This window comes from Grus americana, chromosome 3 (assembly GCF_028858705.1).
Source record: "Grus americana isolate bGruAme1 chromosome 3, bGruAme1.mat, whole genome shotgun sequence".
Classification (NCBI taxonomy): Eukaryota; Metazoa; Chordata; class Aves; order Gruiformes; family Gruidae; genus Grus; species Grus americana.
Genome location: NC_072854.1, coordinates 32,049,850 through 32,076,776, shown reverse-complemented (window position 1 = coordinate 32,076,776; position 26,927 = coordinate 32,049,850). Strand labels below are relative to the sequence as shown.

General features: G+C 36.6%; 1 protein-coding gene across 7 annotated transcripts in view; it reads right to left on the bottom strand.

Annotated features, from left to right (window-relative positions):
- The window catches only part of ADGRB3 (adhesion G protein-coupled receptor B3), a 475,142-nt gene that overhangs the window by 158,286 nt on the left and 289,929 nt on the right, over nucleotides 1-26,927 (bottom strand). For all 7 annotated transcript variants that reach the window (XM_054821234.1, XM_054821235.1, XM_054821236.1 and 4 more), the window contains one exon: nucleotides 25,778-25,821. In XM_054821234.1, the coding sequence (XP_054677209.1) occupies nucleotides 25,778-25,821 (44 nt within the window). The remainder of the gene's footprint in view (nucleotides 1-25,777; nucleotides 25,822-26,927) is intronic.

Below are 26,927 nucleotides of genomic sequence, written 5' to 3'. Positions count from 1 at the left end.
ATATTATGAGAAAAATCTCAGACACATGATGGAACAGTTGATTTTTTTTCTATGACCCACTCAATCAAATTAAAGAAGCACCACTGGTAAAGCAGCACAGTGCATAAGCAGCAGAATAAGCCTGAGTGCCTTTAGCACACTTGAGAGAGACACTATAAATGAGTCTGTGCAATTCTCCTTGTCGTGCTGTAGATGTTACACAAAATTCTGCACCAAAGATTGTTTTCTTGGATTTCGTGGGAAGAAAATACTAAAAAAGCCAGGAGAAATGGCCAGCAAGTGAATTTCACTTTCATGAAAAATGTCGACATGTTGGAAAATAAATGTATCCTATAAAGAAGACAAAGTTAAGCCATCTTGTTTTCTGTCCCGTTCTCACACAAACTATGCAATAGAAAAAGATCATAAAAATCTCTCTTGTAGACAACTATGCAGCAATACTAAATAATTCACTAGATTCCTCCTGCAGACCATGGTAAAAGTCTTTGCCTTTTCTGAGTGTGATCAGAAATAAAGAATAATATACTAAATCTGGATAGAGCTGGGTTTATTTCTAAACAAAGTGATGGAAACGAGGAACAATAATAAAAATTGTCTTAGTAACTCTCAAATATTTAGAGTATAACATATTACTTTACATATGTTTAAAAGTATCTGCAATACTAGTATTTCTAAATGAATTTTAAATCCTTATTGAATAGGAAAAAACCTGAAAAAGATAAAATATCATGGTCAATCCACATACTTTAAAATAATTAATTTTTCTTCAATATATTTTAAAGTGCAGTTGCCTCCTCTAAATCAGGGAAACTATGCAGAAAACAAAATCTACTTAATTTTACTTTTGAAAATTTTTGGATATATACTGAGGGTTTAAGAGGACTTAGGTTCAAGAGAAATAAGTGCTAGAAAGTGATACAAAACAGTGCTATCACTTTCAGGAGGAGATGGTGGTGGTGGGTACTGAGGAAATAAGTCAACAATTGCTTAATGAATACACCTTGAAGTCTGTATAATCCCTGCTTTTCTACTCAGAGCAAGCCGGTTGATTTGCAGGCTTGTTTCTCTTTCAACAATACATCTTGGCTGTTTGGAGAGAAACTCTTCAATGCAGAGATTATCCTAATTGTGACACACTGGATGTATGTTTGTACAGGTCCTACCAAAACGTCTTCTCAGTCCCTTCAGTTCCACCTAGAGGCACAAGCGCGCAACAGCAGCAGGAATACCCGACATGTACATGAGCACTATGGGGGGGTGGGGGGGGGAGATGTTGCTGCTCTTCGGGTCACAGGGAAAAAAAAACCAAAACAGAAAAGTGTGGAACTACAAAAGTATGAATTTGATGGATTTGTGTGTTGGTGACTGATTCTGAGATCCAGCTAATCTTTTCCTGTGTTAAATACATTTATAAATCTGTTCCTGGGCAGATCCTCTTGTGTCTGAAATGTCGGAGCTGAGCTGCAGCCTTGCCTGCAGTTGCACAACTCTTCCTACCCGCTCACTTACATGAAGTTTGTAGGAAGGGAGCCAGCTCGTTCAGGGTGGGGACACATCCAGATACATATATACTCGAACAGAGAGAAAAACACAGTGTGATCACGAGTCCCATCTCCTCAGGTCAGTCTGGTCAAACTGAAAGGTCAGTTTGTCACAGGAGGCAAAGATGAGTGTCTGAAAAGGTCTGCTAAAATACACCTTCAGATTGATTCGGTTAAGGATTTCTTTTCTCCTGTATCTACAGAGAATTCTGGATTCTGTGATTATGCTACTGGAAAGGAAAATGTTACAATGATACAACATTTATGTGACTAATGTTTTAAGCCTGTGAAAAACAATTTTACTTTATGACTCCTGATTGTCCAGTGTTAATATCCATAAATACTATGACCACTATTATACTCTTTTGAATGTTATCTTAATGATATACCATCACGTTATGAGATGCCAAACGTACTTGGAAATGAATGCTCAAAATACACAGTGCTGAAGTTCACACATATGTGATTACACTTCAGACATGTTCAGCACAAAGGTTATAGGTCACATTCTCATCTGATACGGTCTGGTGTTGCTTCAGAGATTTCAAGCTGCACTTAATTGTAGCAGATGAGAATCTTCCTGTATGTGTATTAAAACTCATTAAGTCAAGTGTCATTATTGAAGACTAGTCAATAAATATGAAAAAAGTAATTTCTGCATGAAAACACGAGTTGCTTGCATTTGTGATGTTTCATATCTCTTTTATTAAATATTAGTCTTGTGTAGAGCTATTTCCTGCGGAAAACAGAGGGACAAGAGGTAAATTAATACTTTTAAGACTTGACTCTTTACATTTTAGAGTTTGTACTCTCAGCAGAAGTAGAACAGCTGTTCCAGAAGCTTCTGATGCAAGTTTTCTCCCAGAGAAAACCTTTCACTCAAATCTGACTATTTGCTCAGGTTAATAATCTTTTGGATCAGGTAACAATCTTTCATATCTACAATTTCAACAGGAGAAACTTTAAGAAAATAATAGAACTCTTCTCTCTATTTAGTTTGATTTTATTGAGCCAATTTTGATGACTAATTCCAAGGTCATTTCATGCAAGTAGCTCTTTTGCAATCAGTGTGTTTATTGCTTACCAAAACCAGCTTTTGAAATGACAATATATAGCATTTAATGAATGAAAACAAATATTTCTATCAGCTCTGGTATGTTGAAATAATGATGCGCCGCCATTTGTGCAGTACAGTTTTAAGTCATATTTGTCTCCCTAGTAACTTTAAAATAGCCTCATCGAAGGTCAAATCTGACATTTGTATTTAAGAAGGATATCTAATTCTATTTCATTAGAAGCTACTTTACCATCTTTTCCCAAATCAATTTTGACTCAAATAGATTACCACTTACTTCTTTGTCCTCCTCCACATCATTAATGTGCAATATTACATCTATGTGCCCTACTTTTGTCACTCATGCTCAAGAATGATGAATTCAGATTGAAAGTGGTGCAAAAAAAGGGTTACTAGATTTTCTGTGCCCTGACCATCCATTCTGAAAGAGCAGTCTAAAAGACCTTAAATTGTTAAATCTAGGAAAATAAAAAAAGGAAAAAAAAAAGACTGAGAGAGATTTGAGAACAGCGGTTATATCCACCAGGAGAATAATGAGGCAAAAGAGTGGTTTAACCTGGACAACATTGGATCATGGACAAGTCACAGTCTAACGAGTTTCGTGGTAGAGCTTTAATAACAGAATCTTAGGATGTGATTGCCTGTCAAAGCCAGTTGCCGTACACAGTGACCCAGGAGGCCCTGTCCAATCCTGCTTTACACAGAGTAAGAAAACACTGTGATATCATTCTGTTGCAATTAGAGTCTTTTACTTCTCACTGGTACTTTGAATTTCCAGTACAACTTTCCATTATTTTGGAAAGACATCTGTACTATACATCAATTCTTTCCTGGGTTTCATTTCTTCGAAGGTCCACTATTAAAGAGACTCAGAACATCTGGATTCAAAATGATTCAAAATTCATTTCACTGACTCCCTTGCAACAGAAATATATAAGTTATAATTTAACATTAGGACTCTGTTCTGACACCTGAAGGTAGTTGGCCATGGCACGCATATTTGCATAAAAGCAGATGAGGAAGATGAAAAGTGAAAGCGGCATATTTGTCCCAGTGAAGAATGTCTTTGTCTTCCATTTGGAATATATGTATATTTAATTACAAGATATGGTATGGACCTGTAAAGTTCAAAGGGTGAATTAAAAGAAAGTGGTACATGGAAGTGTAACACTGCCTGAGCAATTCTGTAGCAGACTGATCCCAAAACAGTGCCAGAGGCAGTGTCGTAAGTACCAGCACATCCATCAAAGGCAGAGATAGCCACAGAACCAGATGCTTTTACAAAAGCTAGAAGAGACATGTTTTGAATTATTGCCTTTCGGTCATGAATTTTCAATCATGTTCCGTGTGTGAATTTGTACACATGCGAGAGGTTTTTGGGGAAGGAGGCAGTATGAAGGTTTGTTGCGCAATTGTAACTGCTACAGCATATGAAATGAGCAGACAAATCTTGATTCTGCCTTCACTTGCCTGCTAAAGATAGAAAAGATGCTTATGTGTCTGGAAATTGTTTTAAATGCACTTAGGTAGTAATGGAGAAGGGATGGCCTACATGGAGACATTACCCAAGCTTGCCAGCCTGCATGCATAATGTACAGGTTTTCTTCAATGCGGAGGAAACCCACCCAAATCCCACCTTACTGATCTTCACAGTTTAGCCAAGTTTTTTAGTTCTCTTGTAAGCAGACGGAGGAGGAGGGGAGAAGAAAACTAGAAAACTTAACAGTACTCTATTTTCTCTGAATTTTTCTGCTAACTATTCTTACTTTGGTAGTAAAAGCCCAGATAATGGTCTTTCACTTTCAAGCATGGAGAGCAGAAAATTTTTTAGAGTAGCTCATATTAAAGGAAAGTGGCTTTCACCCATTTTTTTATCCGGCTTTACCTCCTGTTATGTAATAGATATGCCTACATCTCATTTCTATATATCTGAGAGTCCGGCATTTGGGGAGTGTGGCTGGGTGAGAAGATAGAATATTAGGAGAAAAATGGTGCTATGGCTGCATAGCTGTCTGATTTGGTCTCTCTCTCCTGCATTTATAAATGATGAATCTTCCCTGATTCAAAAATACACACTTGGTACCTTATATAGTCCATCATTTATGGAAATAAATTTACCTTAACTCTACCCTGCTCAGTTGGGAATTATGCACTTTCTGTCCTAATGTTATATGTCTACTTAAGACTTCGTAAGTCACAGTGACACTTCTGCAGTTGGTTCTCTTCCTGCAAGTCTCTCAATAACAAACCCCAAACCCACCAGCAGGTTGCCTGATGAAGTGTTTTGCCTGGTTATTTTCAATTTTTATACTAAGTTTGCATATGGCATAATAAAGGGGAAAAAAAAGAAAATCATTCCAGTATGATTGACAATCCCCAAAGTCCTAGCTAGGAGAATACATTCAGCTATTGGAATCACTCAGAACTGTAAGTAACTCTTCACCCAATCTTTTCACTGGGATGTCTTGTACCCACCATAAGAAAAAGACGTGATGTGCCCATGCAATAAGGAACTGTGTATTTGGTTTAGGTATTCCCATATTTTAGAGGCACTGACGTTCTGATTAAATATATTGTTCATCAACATGAAAACCTGACAGATGAATAATATGCCTTACTCAGATAATAAAATGGGCAGCATTTACAGTAGCCTCAGGAATATTTAAGAAGTCAAATAGCTCTTTATCTCCTTTTTTTAATGATAGGAAGTACAGAATATTTGTTCTGAGCACCAGGGCACTGATGTTTAGCAGTCTGGTTGACATTAACAAATGCTTAAACTAGATCAGAAACTATAGTTCAAATATTTGAATTCTCAAAGCATTACCACAAAAAGACAAAGATAAAAAAGAAGTATTCATCTGCTGTGGAGGAATATAAAGAAGATGTAACCTAAAAAATTGCTACAGAAAAGCTAAGGAAGTGAGAAATATGAGCTTTCCTCAGAGAAAGAAAATTACATGTAGTTACTTGAATCACAGTCTTTGCTCACATTTTTACATGACTTTTTCTAGAATGTAACAGCAAACAGAAAAAATATTAGTATTTTCATAATCTATTAGAAAATATAGTAACACAAATGTTTTATATACCTAATGAATGAACCAGATTTAGTCTATTCATATACAATATAGGGGATAGAAGTGGCCTATAAGAATGTTATATATGTTGATAGCTCTGACTTTCGGTCAAACCATGAAATTCAATTATACAAATTGTTGGAGTATAAGGGACAAAAATATACATCTAGAGAGATGAGAAGATCTGTGTATTTTATAGCAGAAAGATAACAATATTTTCTTGAAATTATATAGGAAGATTTAAGAAATGCAACATGAACTGAAATATCAGGAAAAAATATTGCTTACAGGAACTTTTGCTGACCAGAAAAAGCAAATGTATATTTTGTACTAGCAGTGGACTGAAACAGATGACTTTTTAAAGAATTGCTGAGTCAAGAAGTTTTCTACGTTTTCTTGCGTGAAAGTCTCTCTATATAAAATCCAATTTCTCCAATTCCACCTAAGGGTTAGAGATTTTTTGAATGCCCACAATATGAACATGGAAATAAATTACAATGTTAAAATAATTTTTTTACCCCCAAATGTTGATAGTCTGGAAAATATTTGCTCAACATTCCTACTGATTTTAAGAGGAAGACAGGCAACTCTTATGGCATAATACATTTCTAACTTGTGGGTCTTAATTCATATCAACATTTTATACAGTTCTTCCACTTCGGTGACTCTGGATCAAGAACTAAAGGCAGGCAGGCAATTTCATTGTCCACATGCAGCATCTTCAGTCAGATTCTTCCTTTAGTGTGTCCCACTTCTGCATTTAATCACTGACCAGGACCACTGGCTTTCTGACTGGGAGTCCTCCCCCCGCAACAAATGAAAAAGCAAATACTCAGATACGAGATGTCTAATAGAAGGGTAAAGTGTGTGCACATATATGCAGACAGTAAATTATTTGACCAGTACTCAGCAAGGCAAAAGTTGCTATTATTTCAGTGTTTAATATTGAATGAAATGAATTTATGTGAATGTGCACTTAAATGATCTTACTCATATATCATAGTCTTAATCATATATGCCAGAAGCAGGTATAGTCAAGAAATTACTATCCCCTCCAAAAATATTTTTATTTTAGTCTGAGAAAGATTGTTCTTTTGCCATGATATAGCAGTGATTTTCTCAGTTCCTGAAAGAATTTGTTCCAATTTAAAGAATCAAAGAAAACTATCCTGCCTGTGCTGAGCTGTTTCTACCTCAGTTACGCTGCTGCCAGTATCCAAACCAGGCAGATGAAGGTAATGTAGGTATATTGACTCTAGACTGCAGTACACTGCAGTGACTAGGTGTATAAATAGTTTGTGAATGTTATTTTTCCCTTTCCATCTAGATGTCTTTGGAGATAGCTGGCATCTGCAGTGATACTTGAAATATTGTGATCAACGTTGCAGAGCACTGGATAGGAAAATCAAGGAAACTAGAAATAGGAAAATGTGGGATGCTTCTTGGTAGGTGTTATTTTGCAGTTCATCACAAGTACAACACCGAAATGTTGCCATTAGTCACATATATTTGTTGCTGGTTTTATGCACGCAAGACAGACTTAAAAATGAGGAGAAAACCATCTTCCAAACTAAACATCATCCTCATCTTGATATTATTGTTTTCCCCTCTCAGAGGGGGGTTTTCCTCCTTACTTTCAAAACCACACAGAATGGCCAAACAACACAGTATATACCAGCAAATATACTCAGAAAATTTGCATCTCTCTGTACACATATAGGAGGATCTGGAAGGTTTGAGGATATATGATGGAGTATTTTAAATAATCTCTTGGAAATTCTTCTAACTTAATTTTTAACAAAGCATCTCAAAATTTCTAGTCCTAAATTGAAGACGACTTCAACTGTGCAAACTTATAGATGTTCTTTAATATTGTCCTCCTGTAGATTTCAGTTATACTATTCACAGGATGTGTTTTTAAGCAATCTCAGTCTAATACTTTGGTGACATGTGAGTCTCAGGAGAAATTGTGAAACAGGAAAATCACATTTGGGAATTATTTCTCAGTGAACTAAAACATCAGAATCTTTTTGAGTTCTACCTGATTTTTAAAAGGCACCAAATGACTAGCAGGAAAAGGCCTGATTTGGTTCAGATTTGGACTGGTTCCATCCCAGAGACAAGAGAAACCGTTGCTAGGGGGGAGGTATAAAAAAGTGATGTGTTTAAATAACATGGTAATCATGGCATTGGGAATAAAATTCACAAGCCTGAGAGGTAGGTGTTTAAGTTTCTTTGAACGGTGAATAGGGAGAGTTAGGTGCTTGAGGACAGTGTTCACAGCAGCCTTGAGTAAAGCACACATAAAACAATCAATAGAAAACTGGTAAACGAAATGTTTGAAGTTCCATATCATTGGCATCTACAAGGGTTTGACATCTGAAACCACTTTCCACACACAGATAACTGTGTCATACAGATGCCAGAAAGACAGAAGCAGTGATGTCCCAAAACACCTTTAATCCAAGAGGAACACCTGAATTTTAGGTCCTCATCAGCCAACAGGAGTTTAGAAGCATCTTATCTCCAGGACTGGCAACTCTAGATTCAAGGTCGCTCTCTTTACAACCTGTTGAATTATGCCACAGTCTGTATATGAAGATATAATTCATAGGGCCAGAAAATGACAAATAGAGAGACTAATCCTAACCAAATGGTGATGCCTCTTTCCTGGAAGGTATGGGAATCTTGTTTCAGGGACTTCTTATATACTTGGCACTAAAGAATCCCTGGGAGTTCACATGGACTCAGAAGTTGTGGGTTCAACATCTATCTCTGGCCTCCCCTTACTTTTTGACCACTGTGGAAGTCAAACAAGCACATGTGGGCTTCAGAATTTTAATTTGTAAAGTGGTAATTATTTCCCTTTTTAAAACTACACTGACAAGGGTTAGGATACCAATATCATCTTAGCAGCAGTACTTCTTTTAGCATCACAGACCTCTTATAACTAGGGAGAGTGAATCAGACAAAATGTGCAACATCAGTACATGAGGAATCATCTCATGGTGCACAGCTCTGGTGCACCTTTACAGTATCATAGAATCATAGAATGGTTTGGGTTGGAAGGGACCTTAAAGCCCATCTAGTTCCAACCCCCTGCCATGGGCAGGGACACCCTCCACTAGACCACATTGCCCAAAGCCCCATCCAACCTGGCCTTGAACACTTCCAGGGAGGGGGGCATCCACAGCTTCTCTGGGCAACCTGTTCCAGTGTCTCACCACTCTCACTGTAAAAAATTTCCTCCTAATATCTAATCTAAGTCTAGCCTCCTTCACCTTAGAGTCATTACCCCTTGTCTTATTACTATATGCTCTTGTGAACAGTTCCTCTCCAGCTTTCTTGTAGATCCTCCTTTAGGGACTGGAAAGCTGCTACAAGATCTCCCAGTACTGGCAGTTCACTCCAATTGGAAGAATTACTGATAGGCAGAAAGAAGACCACTTGACTTTCAGGTCTCTGAATGATGTTTTACAGCAAGAATATGCTGTTTGTCTATTGTTTGCTTTTTTTTAGTCAGAAACCCATCCAAAGTTAAATGGAAGTCACTGAAATAAAATATGATGCTCCATAATGCCATTCTGATGCGGTCTCTTTTCCAAAAAGCGCTGTATCTCTATTGCCCTTATCTGACCTCAGAGTTTCAGTGTATTAAATTCTCCACTGTATCTGTTGATGAATTTAGGTTTTGTTCAAGGGCTTCTAGATGGCTCTTCCATAGTTTTACTGAGGAAGGAAGTGTACAAGTAAAACAGAAAATGAAGACTTTGATGGTCAGTAAGACTACTAGAAATACTTTTTCTTGCAAAAGCAGATCTCAGTTATAACAATATCCAAAATTAAACTATTTCTTTATAACCGTAAACAGACTGCTCATGTCTGTTTAGATCCCCAAGCTTTTGCATGGCGTCATTGTTCTCTGTCCTTACTTGAGAAGTGCTTTTTAAGACAGGAGTACTCTTGGTATTAAATATATCTATTTTTTCTTTTAAACTTTAGCTACAGTTATATTGTGACCTTTTTAACCACCTACTGAAGTTTTCTTTCAGCAGATAAATAATAAAGAGACTTGCAGTTCAGCAAAGCAAGAGCTTAAATTTAGGGAGACAAACAGTGCCAATAATTTGACAGACAAGCTCATTTAATGTGCAGACATCAAACTAAACTCACATAGATTGAAGATAATGAACCTACTTATATAACCAAGTTGAATACCTGCTATATAACATTTTACTATATTATAGTTTTGTTTTACATTTTTCCATGAAAAATTAGCAATAGGGGCTAATCTGTACTTCTCATAGGAGATGACAAAAAATTACAAGTGTCATTGACATGAAATTTTGTAAAAATTCTAGCATTTTAACCCAGTTGGAGAGCAAGCTGAAAACATAAGGTACATTAACTTTGGTATTTAAAAATTACTTTATATGTAAATATCCCAAAAGATTGAGGAAAAAAGCACATAGGCTGAAGTAAAATTAACTTTAGATGTATATTTCTCAGTTAACTGATTGTGTGCACAAGAGCAAAATAAGTAAATATTGAATTATTTGGTAGCCAGAGCATTTTTTTTTTTCTGGAAATAAATACAATCCTTATGTTATTCATTGCCTTTTTACCACTCAAGTAACTCCTTGGGAGTTTCCACACATTTCACTGATTACATTATTGTAAAGGGCAAAATATCCCTCAGACTAAAATTTCATTATTTTTACACTTCCTTCTGGAAAGACTGCATTAAAATGTAATAAAAAAAGTGTGATTTAATGATGATCAGAATTTATGTCCTGTACAGCATACTGAAGAGGCTAAAATATGAGGTTTAAGGGAGAACTGAGAGCAAGCAAAACCCAAACTTGATAGCATGTGGAATTATTCAGTGCACAGTACAGAAAACTAGGTTTTGAATATTTATAAGACACAATTCATGAAAGTCTTGTTATAATGCTTCTGATAATGTTTTGTTGTTAATTAGTTTTCTTGCTGTGTAGTCCTGTCCGCTGACTAAGGTAATCCCTGCAACAAGGATGTTTGCACCTAAATGGGTTCTACTTTGTATGTGTGAGTGCTATCTGTCTTGTTAAATTAATTTCAATACATGAGAAAATAAAGGTGCCAGATCAGGGGATAGGGGAAAGGGGAGTGTGATGTAAGCCATTCAGTTCTAGCTTTTAAGTTTTAGAGTATATCACCCATTTCAATTAAGAAAGATAGTGAAAAGGTTATTTCCTTTAGGAACTGATTTAAGCAATCAAAAATACTCAGATACAATTAGTATTAATAAATCACGAGAGCTTTATCTTCTTTATTTGTGTTACTATGCAGAATGAGACTAGATTTTCTGCTTCACAGATTTCAGACGTCCTCATTATTAAGAAAATATGGCAGAGGAACTCTTTAGCCAGGAGAGTTAGCCTGATGATTCTTTGCCTATGTAAACTGATAAATGTGCATTTTATGACAGGAACTGAAATCTGAAAACCAGAACTGCTTAAACCCACACAAAATTTTGTGCTGCATTAAAAATCCCCAAACCCAAAAAAACAAACTCTCTCTCTCCCCCCCCGCCCCGACTTGTCACACGTGAAATCCTGAGCCTGTTTGCACATTGGTAATATAGATAGAATACAGGATCTATACTGCTTTTAAACACATACTGAAAAGTCTTTTCAATACCAGCTATGTCATTCACAAAGTTAAGCAAGATTATGGTTTTCAAAATACCACAAAAGTTAAATATCAGACCATTTCGTGTTCTCATTGTAGCTGTTGTCATGAGAATGGATTGACCGTTTACCACCACCTTCATTATAATCTTTGCTTGGTAACGTGTTATGATAACACAATGGAAGGCTGATAATATATTAAAGTTCTTTTACTTCATAAGTAAGCTTGTAAAGAGGGCAGAAAATGTCTCAGAAGTGCTTTTGGGAACATAACCTTGTAAGATCACAAATACTCATTTTTTATTATCTTACCCAAGAGTGGAGATAAGGTAAAACATTATTTTGTTAACCTCTGATTCTCACTACAAACTGTCTTAGAGCATGTCTCAGTCCCAATGAGGGCTCATTTCTGATTTTATTTAATTAAGAATACTATCAATTTAATTTTATATTTCCAATATTATCTTTATTGAATGCATTGCCTGACATCTGACAAGATAATGATACTGTGCATGTTGCCATTGGAGGATGTTTTCTTTGCAGAGTCACTGGTTGTCGCTATGAACTTAACGATGGATTTACAAAGCTGCAAAATGTCTCCAAAAGCTACAGACCTTATATCTTAATTTACTTCTGAACTTTATTCTTCTATACCCTGCTCTGTGAGTTCGATGTCAATAGCATATTTTCAATATTTTTAATTATGCTTGTTATTTTTACTTGTGCTTGTAAATAAAGCAGCTCTATGACATCATTGCTTATAGTCTGATGGTCAGGGCTATTTCCTTGAAGGAAAAAGCTGTGAGTTCGAACCCCCTCAGAGTGAAGAGGGCTTAGAACCCAAGCTACTCCACAAAGACTTATTTTGCCAAAGATCATCCTCATGTCTTTATTAAGTATGTGTTTACCCCAAGGACATAGTTTGGCAATCCATATGCTGATGTAGAAATTGATACATAGGGCAGGATTCAATTTGGTATTGAAACTTCTAAATTTAGGTACCTATAGGTATGCAAGGTGTCTAAGCTTCTTATAGTCAATGGCGATCTTGTCAGTACAGGCTGAAGACCCTAGAGAACAGGTTACCTGTAGTAGGCACCCGATGCCTGTGGCATTGGCGGACATATACATTTGAGTGTTTTCATTTTCTTAATTTTGCAGTTAATTCTGCAGTTAGCAATTGATTTGTACATACAGTACTACTAGACATGTCTTATGGTGTCTTTGCCTTCACCTGCTTTGAAGGGCATCGTTTCTTCTGTCTCCTGTAGATATATCCTAAAATTGTTCTACATGTCTGTATTAATGTATGTAAACTGAGTCTTTAATATTAACCCTTAATTCTAGGGCCTATACAAATTCTAGGGCCTATATGTTTACCTATCAATTATTTCCAATTTCTTAGCTCTATGCAGATTTCTGGCTCAGTTTGGTTGACAGAAAAGGGTAGGTGTCTTGTTTAGTTGCTGTGAGTCATTTACTGTAGTTCTTACCTCTCATTTGGCTGTCCAGGACATTTTGACACCAAGTTTAAGGAAAATAAATCACCCTGCTACATTCAATGGCCCATGTTTTAGACTTCTACACTTAATTTGGACACTTGAAATGCAGTAAATCTGGCAAAAAAAGTGCTTGAATCTTTTCTCATGTTAACAAGATATCATTGTCACATTTGTATCAGCTTGCATTTGTAAAATGCCTCCTTTTAAACAAAACTAAACAAAAAAAAATCCACAAGGGAAAGTACTAAATAAAACCAGCCATGAAGTTGGCTACTGATGATCTCTACTTCAAAATCAAATACAAATAATATAAAAAACTTATTCACATCCCCAAAACACCAACCTGGGTCTTCTTTGGCTTTTGTGATATATGTTTTCTCAGAAACAATTGCATTAATCAAAATAAATTGAAAATGTAAAGGTCTAGACAAACCAAAAGGAAAAATAGTTGTATAGGTTATAAAATGACATTTTGGGTAACACTTTGAGCTGGCAGCAGCACAGAGAGGTTGTAAAAGAAGAGTATCTCTAAAATAGGGTGCCCAGTATATCTAGAAAGTCCATACACAGCAGAACATGTAGGAAAATACCTTCTCACCTCAGTCACAGTACTCGCTGGTTCTTTCCCACAACTGTCTGATCAAGCAGCTTCTGTGTTCTCCTGAGATTAAGATGCTTTTTTCTGGGATTTCAACTTGTATCATCACTCTTACATGGTCGTGCACCTACATACTAGTCTTTCCTGGTTCCTTAAAATGCCACACAGAGATGTTGCTATTTTTGCAGGAAGGTGAGAATGAAGCCAGGACCACGTGGGTTCTTTTACAAGTGCTAGACATATTAGAAAGAAATTCTTTACTGTGAGGGTGGTGAGGCACTGGAACAGGTTGCCCAGAGAGGTTGTGGATGCCCCATCCCTGGAAGTGTTCAAGGCCAGGTTGGATGGGGCTTTGGGCAACGTGGTCTAGTGGAGGGTGTCCCTGCCTGCAGCAGGGGGGTTGGAACTAGATGATCTTTGAGGTCCCTTCCAACCCAAACCGTTCTATGATTCTATGATTCTATGATTTGCTAGACTAAAGAAAGATAAGTAATTCTAGTGGCTATGCCATGGGGTTGTGAACCTAAAAGCACCTTGTTCTCTAATTTTGGCTGAATCACTATGATACTTAGACATGTGAATATTTCCTTGACTCTGATGAAAATTTTACTATTTACTGGAAAAACCTCCGAGGAGAAGAAGGCTGTGTCTGATTAGAGTTTTCTTGTGTAAATCAGTTACAAAAATATGAGAACAGAATAGTCTGCTTCAGATGAAAAACAAAAATAAAGCATTCTCAGCAGTTGATTGTACAGGGAAAGTAAGGAACGAGATCTATCTATCTATCTATCTAGATAGATAGATAGATAAAAACATGATTTTGGTAAATTTAGTATAGGTTTTTTCCATTTACGATGAAGAAAATACAATGGAATTCACAGTAAGGTTTATGTTATCTAACTTAAAATTGGTATATGTTCTCTAATGTAAATAACATTAAGAGCATGTAGAATCTGACAGCAGATAAATATATATTGCATTATGCAGAGCATGCCTTGCTGTGTAGTACAATAAAGAAAATGATATTTCCTATTTTCAATTGTACTTCTTGGGGTGGTGGTGGTAAATATGTTTTACATGCTTTATTCCTCAAAGATTTTAATCTCTGTGCGTACATGAAATGATGAAGTATGTGTGTGAGTACACACACAATTTGTGTACCTATGCCAGCAGATGTTTGACCGTCTACTTACAAGAAAAAAGAGAAGGGAGGGGAAGAATGGGCTGAAAATGACTAATGTGCATAGAAAAAGATACTGTTGACTTTTTCCTGTACATGCTACAACTTTTTAGGTATAATCTGTTTAAAAAGAGATTAGACTATCTCCTCAACACTGCTGACTCCCTCTCTCAATTTAGAATTCCTCTACTAACTGCATGGCACTATGTTGGTTGCATGGCACTATGTTGTTTACATGCAATCAGAAGTTGTTCAAATGAAATTATTATTTTTTGGTTTAAATAAGTCTTTTTGTTTTGTGCTATATTCTGATATTTGACATATTTACATTTTAAGCTATTTTGATATTATATTAAACCCATAGCTTCTTTTTGTGAATAACCATTTAAAACTGTGCAAAGACAGGTCTCACCAACATTTTAAAAAGACATTGAATAGATCTATATTGCAGTCAAAATTGCAATCATGTAGCAGTACAAACCTAAAGGATTTAGTTTTAAGTCTCGTGAAAATAATGTACTCTTTACAGGCTAAGCACACAAATATACCAAATTCATTATAAGGAGTGACCCTGTTTTTCTGGGTCTGTATTGCTCTATATGTCAGTATATGCAAACTCTTAATTATCGCCATTCAAGCTGATGGAATAACTCCTGGATTTGTGCCAATACCTGTGGAGTGATTCTGGTTCTATGGTCCCAATCCTGCATGCTGTTTAAGCCTGGGCTTTCAATGAATCTATTGGTAAACTTGACCATCAGGAACATATTTATGTTAAGTGATGAACTGATAGTAATGTGATGGCATTTGAATTCATGCTTTTGATATATGCAAAGATATTTCTGTAATTTAAAAGACAAACATTTTGCTCTGCTTCCATAGAGTTATGAGGAGATGGAACAGAGAAGACAACCACTAGAAATTCTATCAACAGGATAACATGTAGCATTGGAAATCATAACCACAGACTGTGAAATTTAGAATTATATTATATTCTCCATTGCTTAGAATAATAGCATGGATTGCAGGATGTTATTCCCAGCACATGTACTTGAATGCATATGTATATTACATTTAGTTAACTAGCTATGCAAGAAATCTCTCTTACTCAGCATTATCAGAGAAGATGATGATAACATTAAAAAATCATCACAAATACACCATGCTTTCAGCTAAAAATCTATTCAGCCATAATCTAGCAGCTATTCAACACAACAGTTTTTTTGTTAAATTGCTTTGCTTGGAGCTGTTCATCTAGCATATTACCTTCCATTTAAACTTGTTTCAATCATGATATACTTTTGTATTATTTTCATTAAGGTCTGGCCATCCTGCATAGCTTAAGCTTAATAAAAGATCTCCTATTCAAATTAAGTGGTAAGTAATAAAAATATCTTTAAAACATTTAGAACTTTAACTGATAAACCTCAAAACATTATTTTTAATATTTTATCCTTGTTTCTGGGCATTTCAATTTTATGGCAAATTCAATTCATACCAGGTATATTCCCTTAATCAAACACCAGAAAATGCAATATTGGCCCCTACTGTTTCTGTTTTAAGGAAATTCAACCAGCCTAGCTCATAGGAGAGAATGGTATGTTGAGTTGTACTCTCAGCGAGCAGAACAGAGTTGAATTAAATACAGTAAAAAACATAGTATATGGTAAACCTACCCCACATATAACCCCTCATAAACTGGAAGATAAATATAAGTTCATATACATTTTATGCTTTCTCGTGCTGAAGTGGAGTGCGTGATGAACTAGTCCTCATTTAATGACTTGATGTTCTCTTGATCTGTTTACCTGGTATACACTGAAGAATTGTTTATGCAGGATGAGATTCTGAGTACCACAGACAAAGACTATAGAATGGAAGCATGGATAACTAAGGGAGGATCAACAAAAAGATATCAAGAAACTGGTATATTTTATCTTAGGTTTTGCCGCACATAGATGATGCAAGTGCATAGCTACTACACTACCAACACTTTAATGCATTTTTCTGATTATTGGGATGCTTCAAAGAAAGAAAGAAAGTCTTAAACCCATCTTTTTTATCCACTCTGCACTGAGCTTCTTGTCTAGATTCAAATTCTCAAAACATCATTCATGAAAATAACTCTATTTTCTAATTACAATAGTCTCTGGAAGTCAACCATACAGAAATATATTTTTGTCTTTTTTTTTTTTTTTTTTTTTTGCCCCAAAGGGTGGCTTCCCACCAAATAAGCCTTTTTCAAAATTTTAGATTGAATTGTGACCTGATTTTGTCAGTGAGGACATAAAGACATTGATTGACGTCATGGATAGGCACGTGAAGGTCTTTGCTTCCCTCTAGTGACTGGTCCAGGAAGAGATTTAACTGAATCTGCTCATCTTGCTCAACTATGGCAGAGAGATTCAGCAAAAGATCAATGAAGTGTAAAGATACCTGTGAGGTCAGTGAGATGCTGATACAGCATTAAAAGTGTATACTTGTCACAGCACTTGAAAAAATATGGCAGATTTGAACTGAACATGTGTTTCACTGGTTTTGATGGAGTTTTACAGTTTTATCAGGCAGAGATACGATTTAAGTGTTGACAATTTAAGAACAACTGGGGGACGACCTCTAAAATGCATTTCAAAACACTATTCCAAACATTTCTTTTAAGGTAATTTTGCCGTACACACTCTGTTCTTGTAGAAAGACAGACCAGACTTCCAGGAATTACATGATGTTTGATTTATCAGAGAGACTAATTATTAATTCAGGAGACTCCAATCAGATTTAGATCCATGCACTTGGAAGTAAAGAGAAGCTCTGCAAATGCTCAAAAATGCCCTGTATTATATTCTCCTCATCATATTACTAAAAGTAGGTGTATTTATACCAGTTGTAGTTCTGTCTTTTTTGTAGTGACTGCAAATAAGTTTAAAAGTAACAAATACACGTCTGCGCTAAACTACACAACATGATTTACTTAGAAGCAATTTATGCACATGATCTGCGCCCCTGTTGTCAAAGGAAACTTCCCACAGCTCCTTGTCACATGGATAAGCAACATTCCCCAGGTTTTTCATCTTCTTTGGTGACGCAAGTAGATTTGGTTTTGTTTTACGATGGCATAATACAAGGACCATTAGTGCTGCTGCACTACTTCTGTTGCATAAACAAAGCTAAATTATCCAGGATGGGCAACAGTCATGAGCCCAGCAGAATGAATGAGAAAGAACCAGAAATATCATTATAAAACTATTTAAACTTTAGAGATCTGCATCATGGCAGAGAAATGGAGAAGACTGAGAGGGGATCTTATTAATGCTTATAAATATCTAAAGGGTGGATGTCTAGAGGAAGGGGCTAGACTTCTAATGATGCCCAATGACAGGACAAGGGGTAATGGGCACAAACTGGAACACAGGAAGTTCCATCTGAACTTGAGGAGAAACTTCTTCATTTTGAGGTTGACTGAGCACTGGAACAGGCTGCCCAGAAAGGTTGTGGAGTCTCCTTCTCTGGAGATGTTCAAAACTCGCCTGGATGTGAACCTGTGCAACCTGCTCTAGGTGATCCTGCTCTAGCAGGGGGGGTTGGACTAGATGATCTCCAGAGGTCCCTTCCAACCCCTACCAATTTGTGAATCTGTGAATCTGCAAATGATATTGGCTTTGAGGACAGCTAGAGAGCATTAAATTAGGACTCAGGAATTTGGAACTCTAGTGGAGTTTGATGAATGACCTTGGACAAACAGCTTTGCTTTCATTATGTCCTAGTTTCCCCTATCTGTAAACCAGGGAGGATGATACCAACCTCTGTGTTAAACTGCTTTTAAATCTATAGGTGTAACACACTTTAAGAGTTAGATGACATAAATGAGAAAGGTTGATAAAGTTTTGCAGTTGTAATTGTGCTATATTGTACTTTTGGAAGCTGTATTGGATTTGGTGAACGCTGTTTTCCCCTACAAGAGTCAGTCCAAGTCCAACACCATGCTGGATTCACAGCTCTTATCTGCTGCATGTCTTGGTGAGTTATTACTAGGGAAAAGAATGATCGCATTTTATTTGACTTGGTAACATCCATGAATTTTTTAGGAAACATAGATATAAAACCAAATTATCACTAATTTGTTTCTGTTCTAAAGTTTATTCAAACTGTTTAATTATCTTCTGCCCTCACTATACACTAAAAATCTGTCGAAAATCCAATTCAAATCTTTAAATTTGATTATGAAGATACAACCACTAGTTCTTTTTATTCACATTTCAGAATTATAATTGCTTGATATTACAAGAAACCACTATTTTTAGTTTCTGAAAATCTACATTTACATAGAGGCAATAAATAGCAATTGAGTTCTCAACAAACGGAGTTGATTAATCACCCAGTAAAAATTAAAAAGAAAGTGAACTTATTAGCAAGAATTAATTTGATTTCCTTTTTTTTTTTGCTATAAATCTCAGCAGGCCATGTAAGCTCTGCTCATTGCCGTGTAGGTGTTAGTGAAGAGCAGTGTTATAAAAAAGAACTAAATTATAAATTCCTCCCATATATACTGATTCATTTTATGCATGACTTAAGCACAGAAAATTTTGGTCTGCCTTTTTTAAATAAAGACACTCCATTTTATGTTGTACAATACCTACATATTTCAGAACTAAGTACTCCTGCATTACAGTATAATCTTAGCAGTTTATAAATTTAAAAATTTTTAAATTTAGGCCTTCATGGCTTGAGCTGTAGTTTGCCACTTGATCTGATCTGATTCAAATCAGTCAAAGCCTTTTGGTTGTCTGCAAGGGAGTTTGGATCAGGTTTTTAATTCCATACAGTTTTAATGAAAAAGCATGTGATTCTGTAGGGTCTTTCCATTCTTTATGCAAGACTACCAGGAACAGAAGATTATGTAGTGTGCTATTACACAGGTTCCATTATGAAAAGTTCTTCATAAAAGTAGGTACTCCAGGAAGCATTTATCTTTTGAATAAGTTCATTAATGTTAACTCTGCCATTACATTCACAAACATAAGCATAGGAGCTAATATGGAAAGAAAATTTTCTGCCTTGAAAAATATGAAAGAAGCAAACTCTGACTGAAAAGCTGGACCAACAAGTCTAAAGTTGATGGAAGAAGCAAAGCTTCTGCTGGCATATATTGCCAAACTATGCTTATATGAATTACTCTCATTTAATTTTTATTCTATTGATAGAAAAATCTATTTCCTCCATATCTTCCTGGTGAGAAAAATAATAGGACTATAAAGTAATATAAAGTAAGGAGAAGCTACTATTCATATTTCCAGAAGCAAATTCTGATTTAGGATATTCTAATTATTTGATGATTAACTTGAGACATTTTGCCATGACTTATAAAGAGTTGCCTTGAACATATTTTCAAAGGCTTGCAAGACTAGGCCAAACAAAGAGTAACTGTGATGGTCCATCATGGTAGTTTTAAAAAAAACAAAGTGAAGAGAGAGACAAAGCAGATCAGTGCTCCCTGGCATTTTTATCACAAGGCAACAAAATGCAAAAGTTGTTTTGCTGGTATGCATACAAGCTTATATCCTGAAGCCGAGTTGCATTCTTCCCTATAGGTAAATCTGTAAGAAAATCACAATTTACTGTTAAGACTCTTCTTTATTTGCATTGAACAAATTACTTTATGGACTATTTCTCCACAATTGTATCCAGGGACAATGGGAGAAAAATAATTAAAAGCTCTAGGGGATAATTAAAAAAAAGTAAATATAAACTTTTTTAATTCTCTTTTTAATGGAGGAGGTTTTAATATGTCTGGTGTGAAATCCTGAAGTTATATAAATTTATACAATTTCTCATTTCTCATATATAGGTATTCCTAGTTTCACATAGCTTCAGGGTAGAAAATCTAAACCATTGTCAATGTAAATTTGTATGGCAATGGAAAAAAAAACCAAACCCAGAGCAGACCTACCACTTGGCCTAAACTAAAACTGAGCGAGGTCAAAATCCTTGCAGTGTTAAAAATTTCAGCGAATTGCATTGTACTTCTGCCAACTGTATATTCAGCAGGCACAAATTGCTATGAGCACACATATGGACAGATAAAATGCTGTCATACTGTTATAACATCCTTTTGCAGCAACTGGCAGAAAAGTGCCCCAGAATACTAAAGCCCTTTCCTTACCCAGTGCTGTGAGATGTCATGTTGCACCACATACAGCTGTGGAGCACACCAGCAACCACTGATGTTGTCCTGTGGAGAACACATGTGCCCACATTCTGTCCAACACATTTCTAAAAGAACGAACACCTGTTGCATTGGTTTGCTAATCAGTTGGTGACTATTGAAATTCCCATGTGAGTTGTCACCTCGCTCCAGTGACCCACTGTCTCCACTCCATCCTCCACACCCTCATTGTGATGGTCTTGCTGAGGGTTGCTTGTGAGGGTGGTACTCGCAATGCTCAGTACTGCAGCACGTAGCTTCCAGCCTCTTACTGTGTTTTGAATTCTGCACCCTGGTTCAAGAGTCCAGGGGCTGGGTCCACTAAGACAAGTGGCGAACTTTGTCAGGCCAAACTTTCATGGATCTTAGAGCTCCATACAGTCTGTTATGGCACTTACCACAGATATAAGCATCAGAGAAGGCAACAAAGTTCAAGAGAACTGTTCAGACAACCTACAAAACTGCCACAGTAAATGGTAGTTTTAAAATGGAAATGTATGCATGCATTTAAGGATTCTTGGATCCCCTGGGCTTACACAGCCTTGCCCAGACTTACATAAAGCAAAACAGTGCTAGGAAAAAAATGCTGACAGTGATATGGCTAAGATTTAGATGTGGCATGGTGACAAACACATGGTAAGGTTGGTAAAATAAAATATAGAGGTGCTGGGAATCAGGTCCCCATCCCATGAATATTTCCTAAATAACATGGCAGAGTTCCAGCGGGACACGCTGTGAGTAACACACTCCAGAGGAGCCGACAGCTCAGTGGGCAATGGGCTGCTCCTGTGAGGCTGAAAAGTATGTTTCAAACTCCTCAAGTAACTTCTGTAAAGAAAAAAATGGAAGGGCTGATCCCTGAGGTCCCCAAGTAAATGCTCTAACCATTGGATTGGATATCCTGGTTGAGACTGTCTCTGCTGTCTCCCTCTCCCTTCTTCTTTTCCTTTCCAGAAAAGTAGGAGGGACAGGAGAAAAACTTTCAGAAGTTTTGTTTCATGTTAAAATCTTTAAAATTACTTCTGTGGGGTGAGAAAGTCAGCCCTAGTACCTGATCAACTTATTTTCTTTGTCTTTATGGACTGAGACACTGGATTAATGTATCACAAACAGTTCCTGACACCAGGGATAGTTTGTTTGTGCCAGACAATGCAAAGCAGAAAAGATACAACTCTTTGAGTTTTTGTTTGTTTGGTTTAAGAAACTAAGTTATTTCTCCTCAGAATGTCAATTACAAATATTCCACACATTTCCCCATGCACTGAAAGGAGAAGCATTCAGTATCCTAAAACTTTACCAAAAGCAACATTTAGAATACATTTTCTGAAATGAATGGACGAAGATATCACTCAGATTTCTGAGGGCAAAAAAGTCACCACTTACATACCATTGATGCTACCAGCTTTGTGTAGGGAAGCTGGAAATATCAAAGGAAACACCAGAACTCATAAACAGCCTGGTTTCAATCAACACAGACAGTTGTGCTCTATATTTTAGGAAAATCAACTGAAATGAAATGCTGAATTATTGGATTTGAGTTTGCCCTTTATAATACATGACATGATATTTTATTCTTCAGTTGCACTGTCTCAATATTGTACACACATCTGACTAACTGACTATGGAGAGAGCACAGCCTGATAAATGGAAAACCTTATAAAATATCAACACAGGGAAGAATCATCAAATCCTGGTTATGCAAAAATTAGCCAGTTTGGAAGGACACGAGCACAGCACAGCCCTGTAGGTTTTGCAATGTGGGTGAGGCTACTAATCCATCAAATCCAGTTGCCTGCTGCTGAGAGTGGCTAATTTCTCAGGCTTAGGAAAAAGTGGAAAAAATAAAAGAAAAACAAGCCACCAAGAAGCCAACATCATCATGGGCACCTAACCAATTATATAGTCCTCTACATATTTATTTATTAAGATATATAAATGATAGGAACTGATTTGGCATTATAGAGCTTTCATAATTTAAAACTCAGGGTGTCAGAATACAAATTATGAACTCTTCCTGAGTAAGTAAAAACAAAATGCTCCAAACCAAAAAGAAACAGCATTACAAAAATAAAATTAGGAATCAACTAATGCTCCCATAACTAACTTCCTCCTAAGGATGGAGGAAAAAAGTAGAATTTTGCTCTTGCTATTACACACTCAGGTAAGAGATAATGTAACATTCTCATAAAATAATGCACATACATGTATAAAACAAATGACGATGGTGTCCATGTAGACCTTACTGATACATCATATCTTATTGTGAATATTTGATGGCTCATATCACTTTTCAAAACTGATAAATCTCCAGGAATACCCCCAATCTTCAAATATTTTAACATCTTCAATAGGTACCATTAAATAATATGACTAGAAAAGATATCCTTCACAATACCAAAGCATGTGTTTCTCCCTCAAAACCTCAGACTATTATATGTAAGCTTTATGTAAATTTTAGATGTTTCAAAAGTTCACTTTTACATCCAGATTCTGAAGCATACTGAAACCAGCACTGATATGTAGCAATAAGCTTCTCTATAAACAATACTAAGAGAAATGCATGCAAAACAAGTGGCAAGCACAAAATACATTTGTTCACTATTGCTTCATACATTCATCGCGAATACCTGCATGAAATCTTTTAATCACAGTGTTAAATCCTCAGCATGCTTTTTTTTTTCTTTTTTTTTGTGTGTAGGTTAATTCCATGCAAATATGCCTTTGATATTCTGGACTGGAGCAGTGAAATCAGAGCTTGTGCTCTAAATAGACAATGCTTAAAGTAGTGCATGTAAAAAATGGTAAATAAAGCACTGTACTACTACAGTGTAAGCAAAACATTGTGAAGAGGAAACAAAGAACATGTTCCAAATGTTTTGCATTCCATGTGCACATAATAATACACAATATCAAGTGCTTCATGTACTTATTTTACAGATATGGAACATTATGATGTTGCTTGCAAAATACTGCATTATGATTCTTTCATAGAATAGCCATAGACCATGGTACTACTTGCATTTGGAATGATTTCTAGTGTTATGTCCAAAAGTTTCCAGTTTCTATAATATAATGTTGTTTCTCAGTCATCAGCGTACTGATATAAACCCACGATCAAGGATAAAAGCATTCACAAAATCACAGGCATACAATTTCTACCACTGTAGTATAACACATACATAATATACCTGGACAACATAATCTTATTAACATGGCAACAATATAGGAGTCCTTCTTGACATGCTTAATCTGTATTTAGGCATAGTTCACCTTGACTTCAATGGGAGATTTACTGTGAAAGATTAATACAGCAAATTACAACTGCATAAACTTGGAATTGTTTTTAAACCACACTGATTTTACTGCTTTAGTTCTTTACGGTGACATTTTCTCTTTTGCTACACAAGGGACACACCCTGAAAAAAGTAGCAGAAGACTGCTAGCAAGCTTTCACTATTTAGTATACAGCTATTGTTTTACTAAACTAAAATAAAAATTTGCATCAACTAAAATGAAGATTGCTGTGGGTATCACACTTGAAAATTATATTTCTCCCTGCAGTTACAGAAATTGGAGCTTTCCTTAGTTATCTGTCTGATTGTTTACCCACTCGCTTGTTGCCCAGCAACTACCATCAAGGAACTACAGTTCTTAGACATCCTCATTTTAATCTTGAAAAAGCAGATTAAAAATACTATGTGAGTAATCTCTTCCTGGTGAGACATTGTATCATTTCAATTTACAGAGCTGCAGAAAGGAAGCCAAGTGACTGGAGAATCCAGTACTTTCATTCTGTGAAATGTTCATTTTCTCTGCCCTTGTACCAACTCATTTACTGACCAACTACTTAAATATGTGGTTAAGAGGAATGAGTGGCATTCTTGGGGGCTGGTACTGGGACCAGCGCTGTTTAACATCTTTGTCAGTGACATGGACAGTGGGATCGTGTGCACCCTCAGCAAGCTTGCTGACGACACCAAGCTGTGTGGTGGGGTCGACATGCTAGAAGGAAGGGATGCCATCCAGAGGGACATTGACAGGCTGGAGAGGTGGGCCCATGCGAACCGCATGAAGTTCAACAAGTCCGAGTGCAAGGTCCTGCACGTGGGTCGGGGCAAACCCAAGCACAAATACAGGCTGGGACGAGAATGGATTGAGATCAGCCCTGAGGAGAAGGACTTGGGGCTGTTGGTGGATGATAGCTCAACATGAGCCAGCAATATGCGCTTGCAGCCCAGAAAGCCAACCTTACCCTGGGCTGCATCAAAAGAGGTGTGACCAGCACGTTCAGAGAGGTGATCCTCCCCATCTACTCTGCTTTCGTGAGACTCCACCTGGAGTACTGCTCCAGCTCTGGAGCCCCCAACATAAGAAGGACATGGACCTGTTTGAGCGAGTCCAGAGGAGTTGATCAGAGGGCTGGAACAACTCTCCTGTGAAGACAGGCTGAGAGAGTTGGGGTTGTTCAGCCTGGAGAAGGCTCCAGGGAGACAGAGCAGCCTGAGACCTTACAGCAGCCTTCCAATCCCTAAAGGGGGTCTGCCAGAAAGCTGGAGAGGGACTGTTTACAAGGGCAGGTAGTGACAGGACAAAGGGTAGTGGCCTTAAGCTGAAGGAGGGTCGATTTAGATTAGATATTAGGAAGAAATCTTTACTGTGAGGGTGGTGAGGCCCTGGAACAGGTTGCCCAGAGACACTGTGGATGCCCCCTCCCTGGAAGTGTTCAAGGCCAGGTTGGATGGGGCTTTGGGCAACCTGGTCTGTTGGAGGGTGTCCCTGCCCATGGCAGGGGGGTTGGAACTAGATGATCTTTGAAGGTTCCTTCCAATCCAAGCCATTCTATAATTCTATGATTTTGTGATTCTATGATATTGTTAGGTACTTTGTAATATTTGAGCCACAGCAATAGAAGCAAAAATCTGACACTTACGTTCTTGAATCATCCCACAGCACACAGTAGGGATTCAACGTGCCCTAAGAAGAAAACAAACAAACCTATTAGTTACTGATATACCAAAAAATGTGTCATGCTTGACCTAAACATTTATTTGGGTTTCCTCCTATAAGATCATGCTTATACTCTGATGAATTGATGCCACTGAAATTGTAAAACCTTAAGGTTAATTCTTACAGAGTATTTAAAAAGCGCTTGAACCTCAAAGCAAAGTATTTGCTGTATTCTCTCTCTTAGATAAGGTAAGCATAAAGTTGTCTATTTGGTATATCCTAGTAGAATTGAAATATGAGATAACAGTTAATCTGTTAAGAGACTTGATTTGACTAAATTTTTCTGGGTGTGTTTAGAAGCAGAACTTTAGGCTCCTCAAGAACTTGGATGTCAAAACAGTAATGCCTCGAAAAATTTTAAGCATATCTTGGGCAAAATGTCTCGAGGCTGGGATTTCAGATGACTCCACATTCAATACCCAAGTCCTTTTGTCAATTATGTCCTAAATCAGCAAAGATTTTTGCTCAAAATATTTTTTTTCTTGAGCTCTTCAAAGACAGTGGAAGATTACTGATTTGATTTATAACAGGATGGGAATCTAGGTTTATTACACATCACTAAACGGTGGGTAATGTTTTGGGAAATTGAAATGTCTTTATTATTACTTATGTTTATTTTGCTGCCTAGGAAGAGTTGAGACAAAATTAAAATTCAAGTTTTGTCCCTAATCTTGTAAATCTTCCTTTATCAAAACTCAGATTGACTTAGAAGTACTTAACTGGCTGAAAACCGAAAAACTGTATTCCTGTTCATCATAAACATTGGATATTCCCAGAAGTCAGAACTATATAACAAATTAGATATAAAATACAGAATAAAATATATCACAAATGATTTGAAGAAAAAGGTGGAATACACGATTTTCTTATGTCAATGTTAGTGTAGTTCTCTCATGAACAGTGTTGGTGCAGTAGATATAAATATAGTTTTGTGTAAACAAAGCACCCCTTGACATTTCATTCTGAAAAGTGTTCTATTAATAGAAAAAAAACATGGCAACCTGTGAAGTAAAAATCTATTAAATATTTAAATTCTTTCATCCACTTTTTTGTCAAAGATTAAAAAGGTCCTT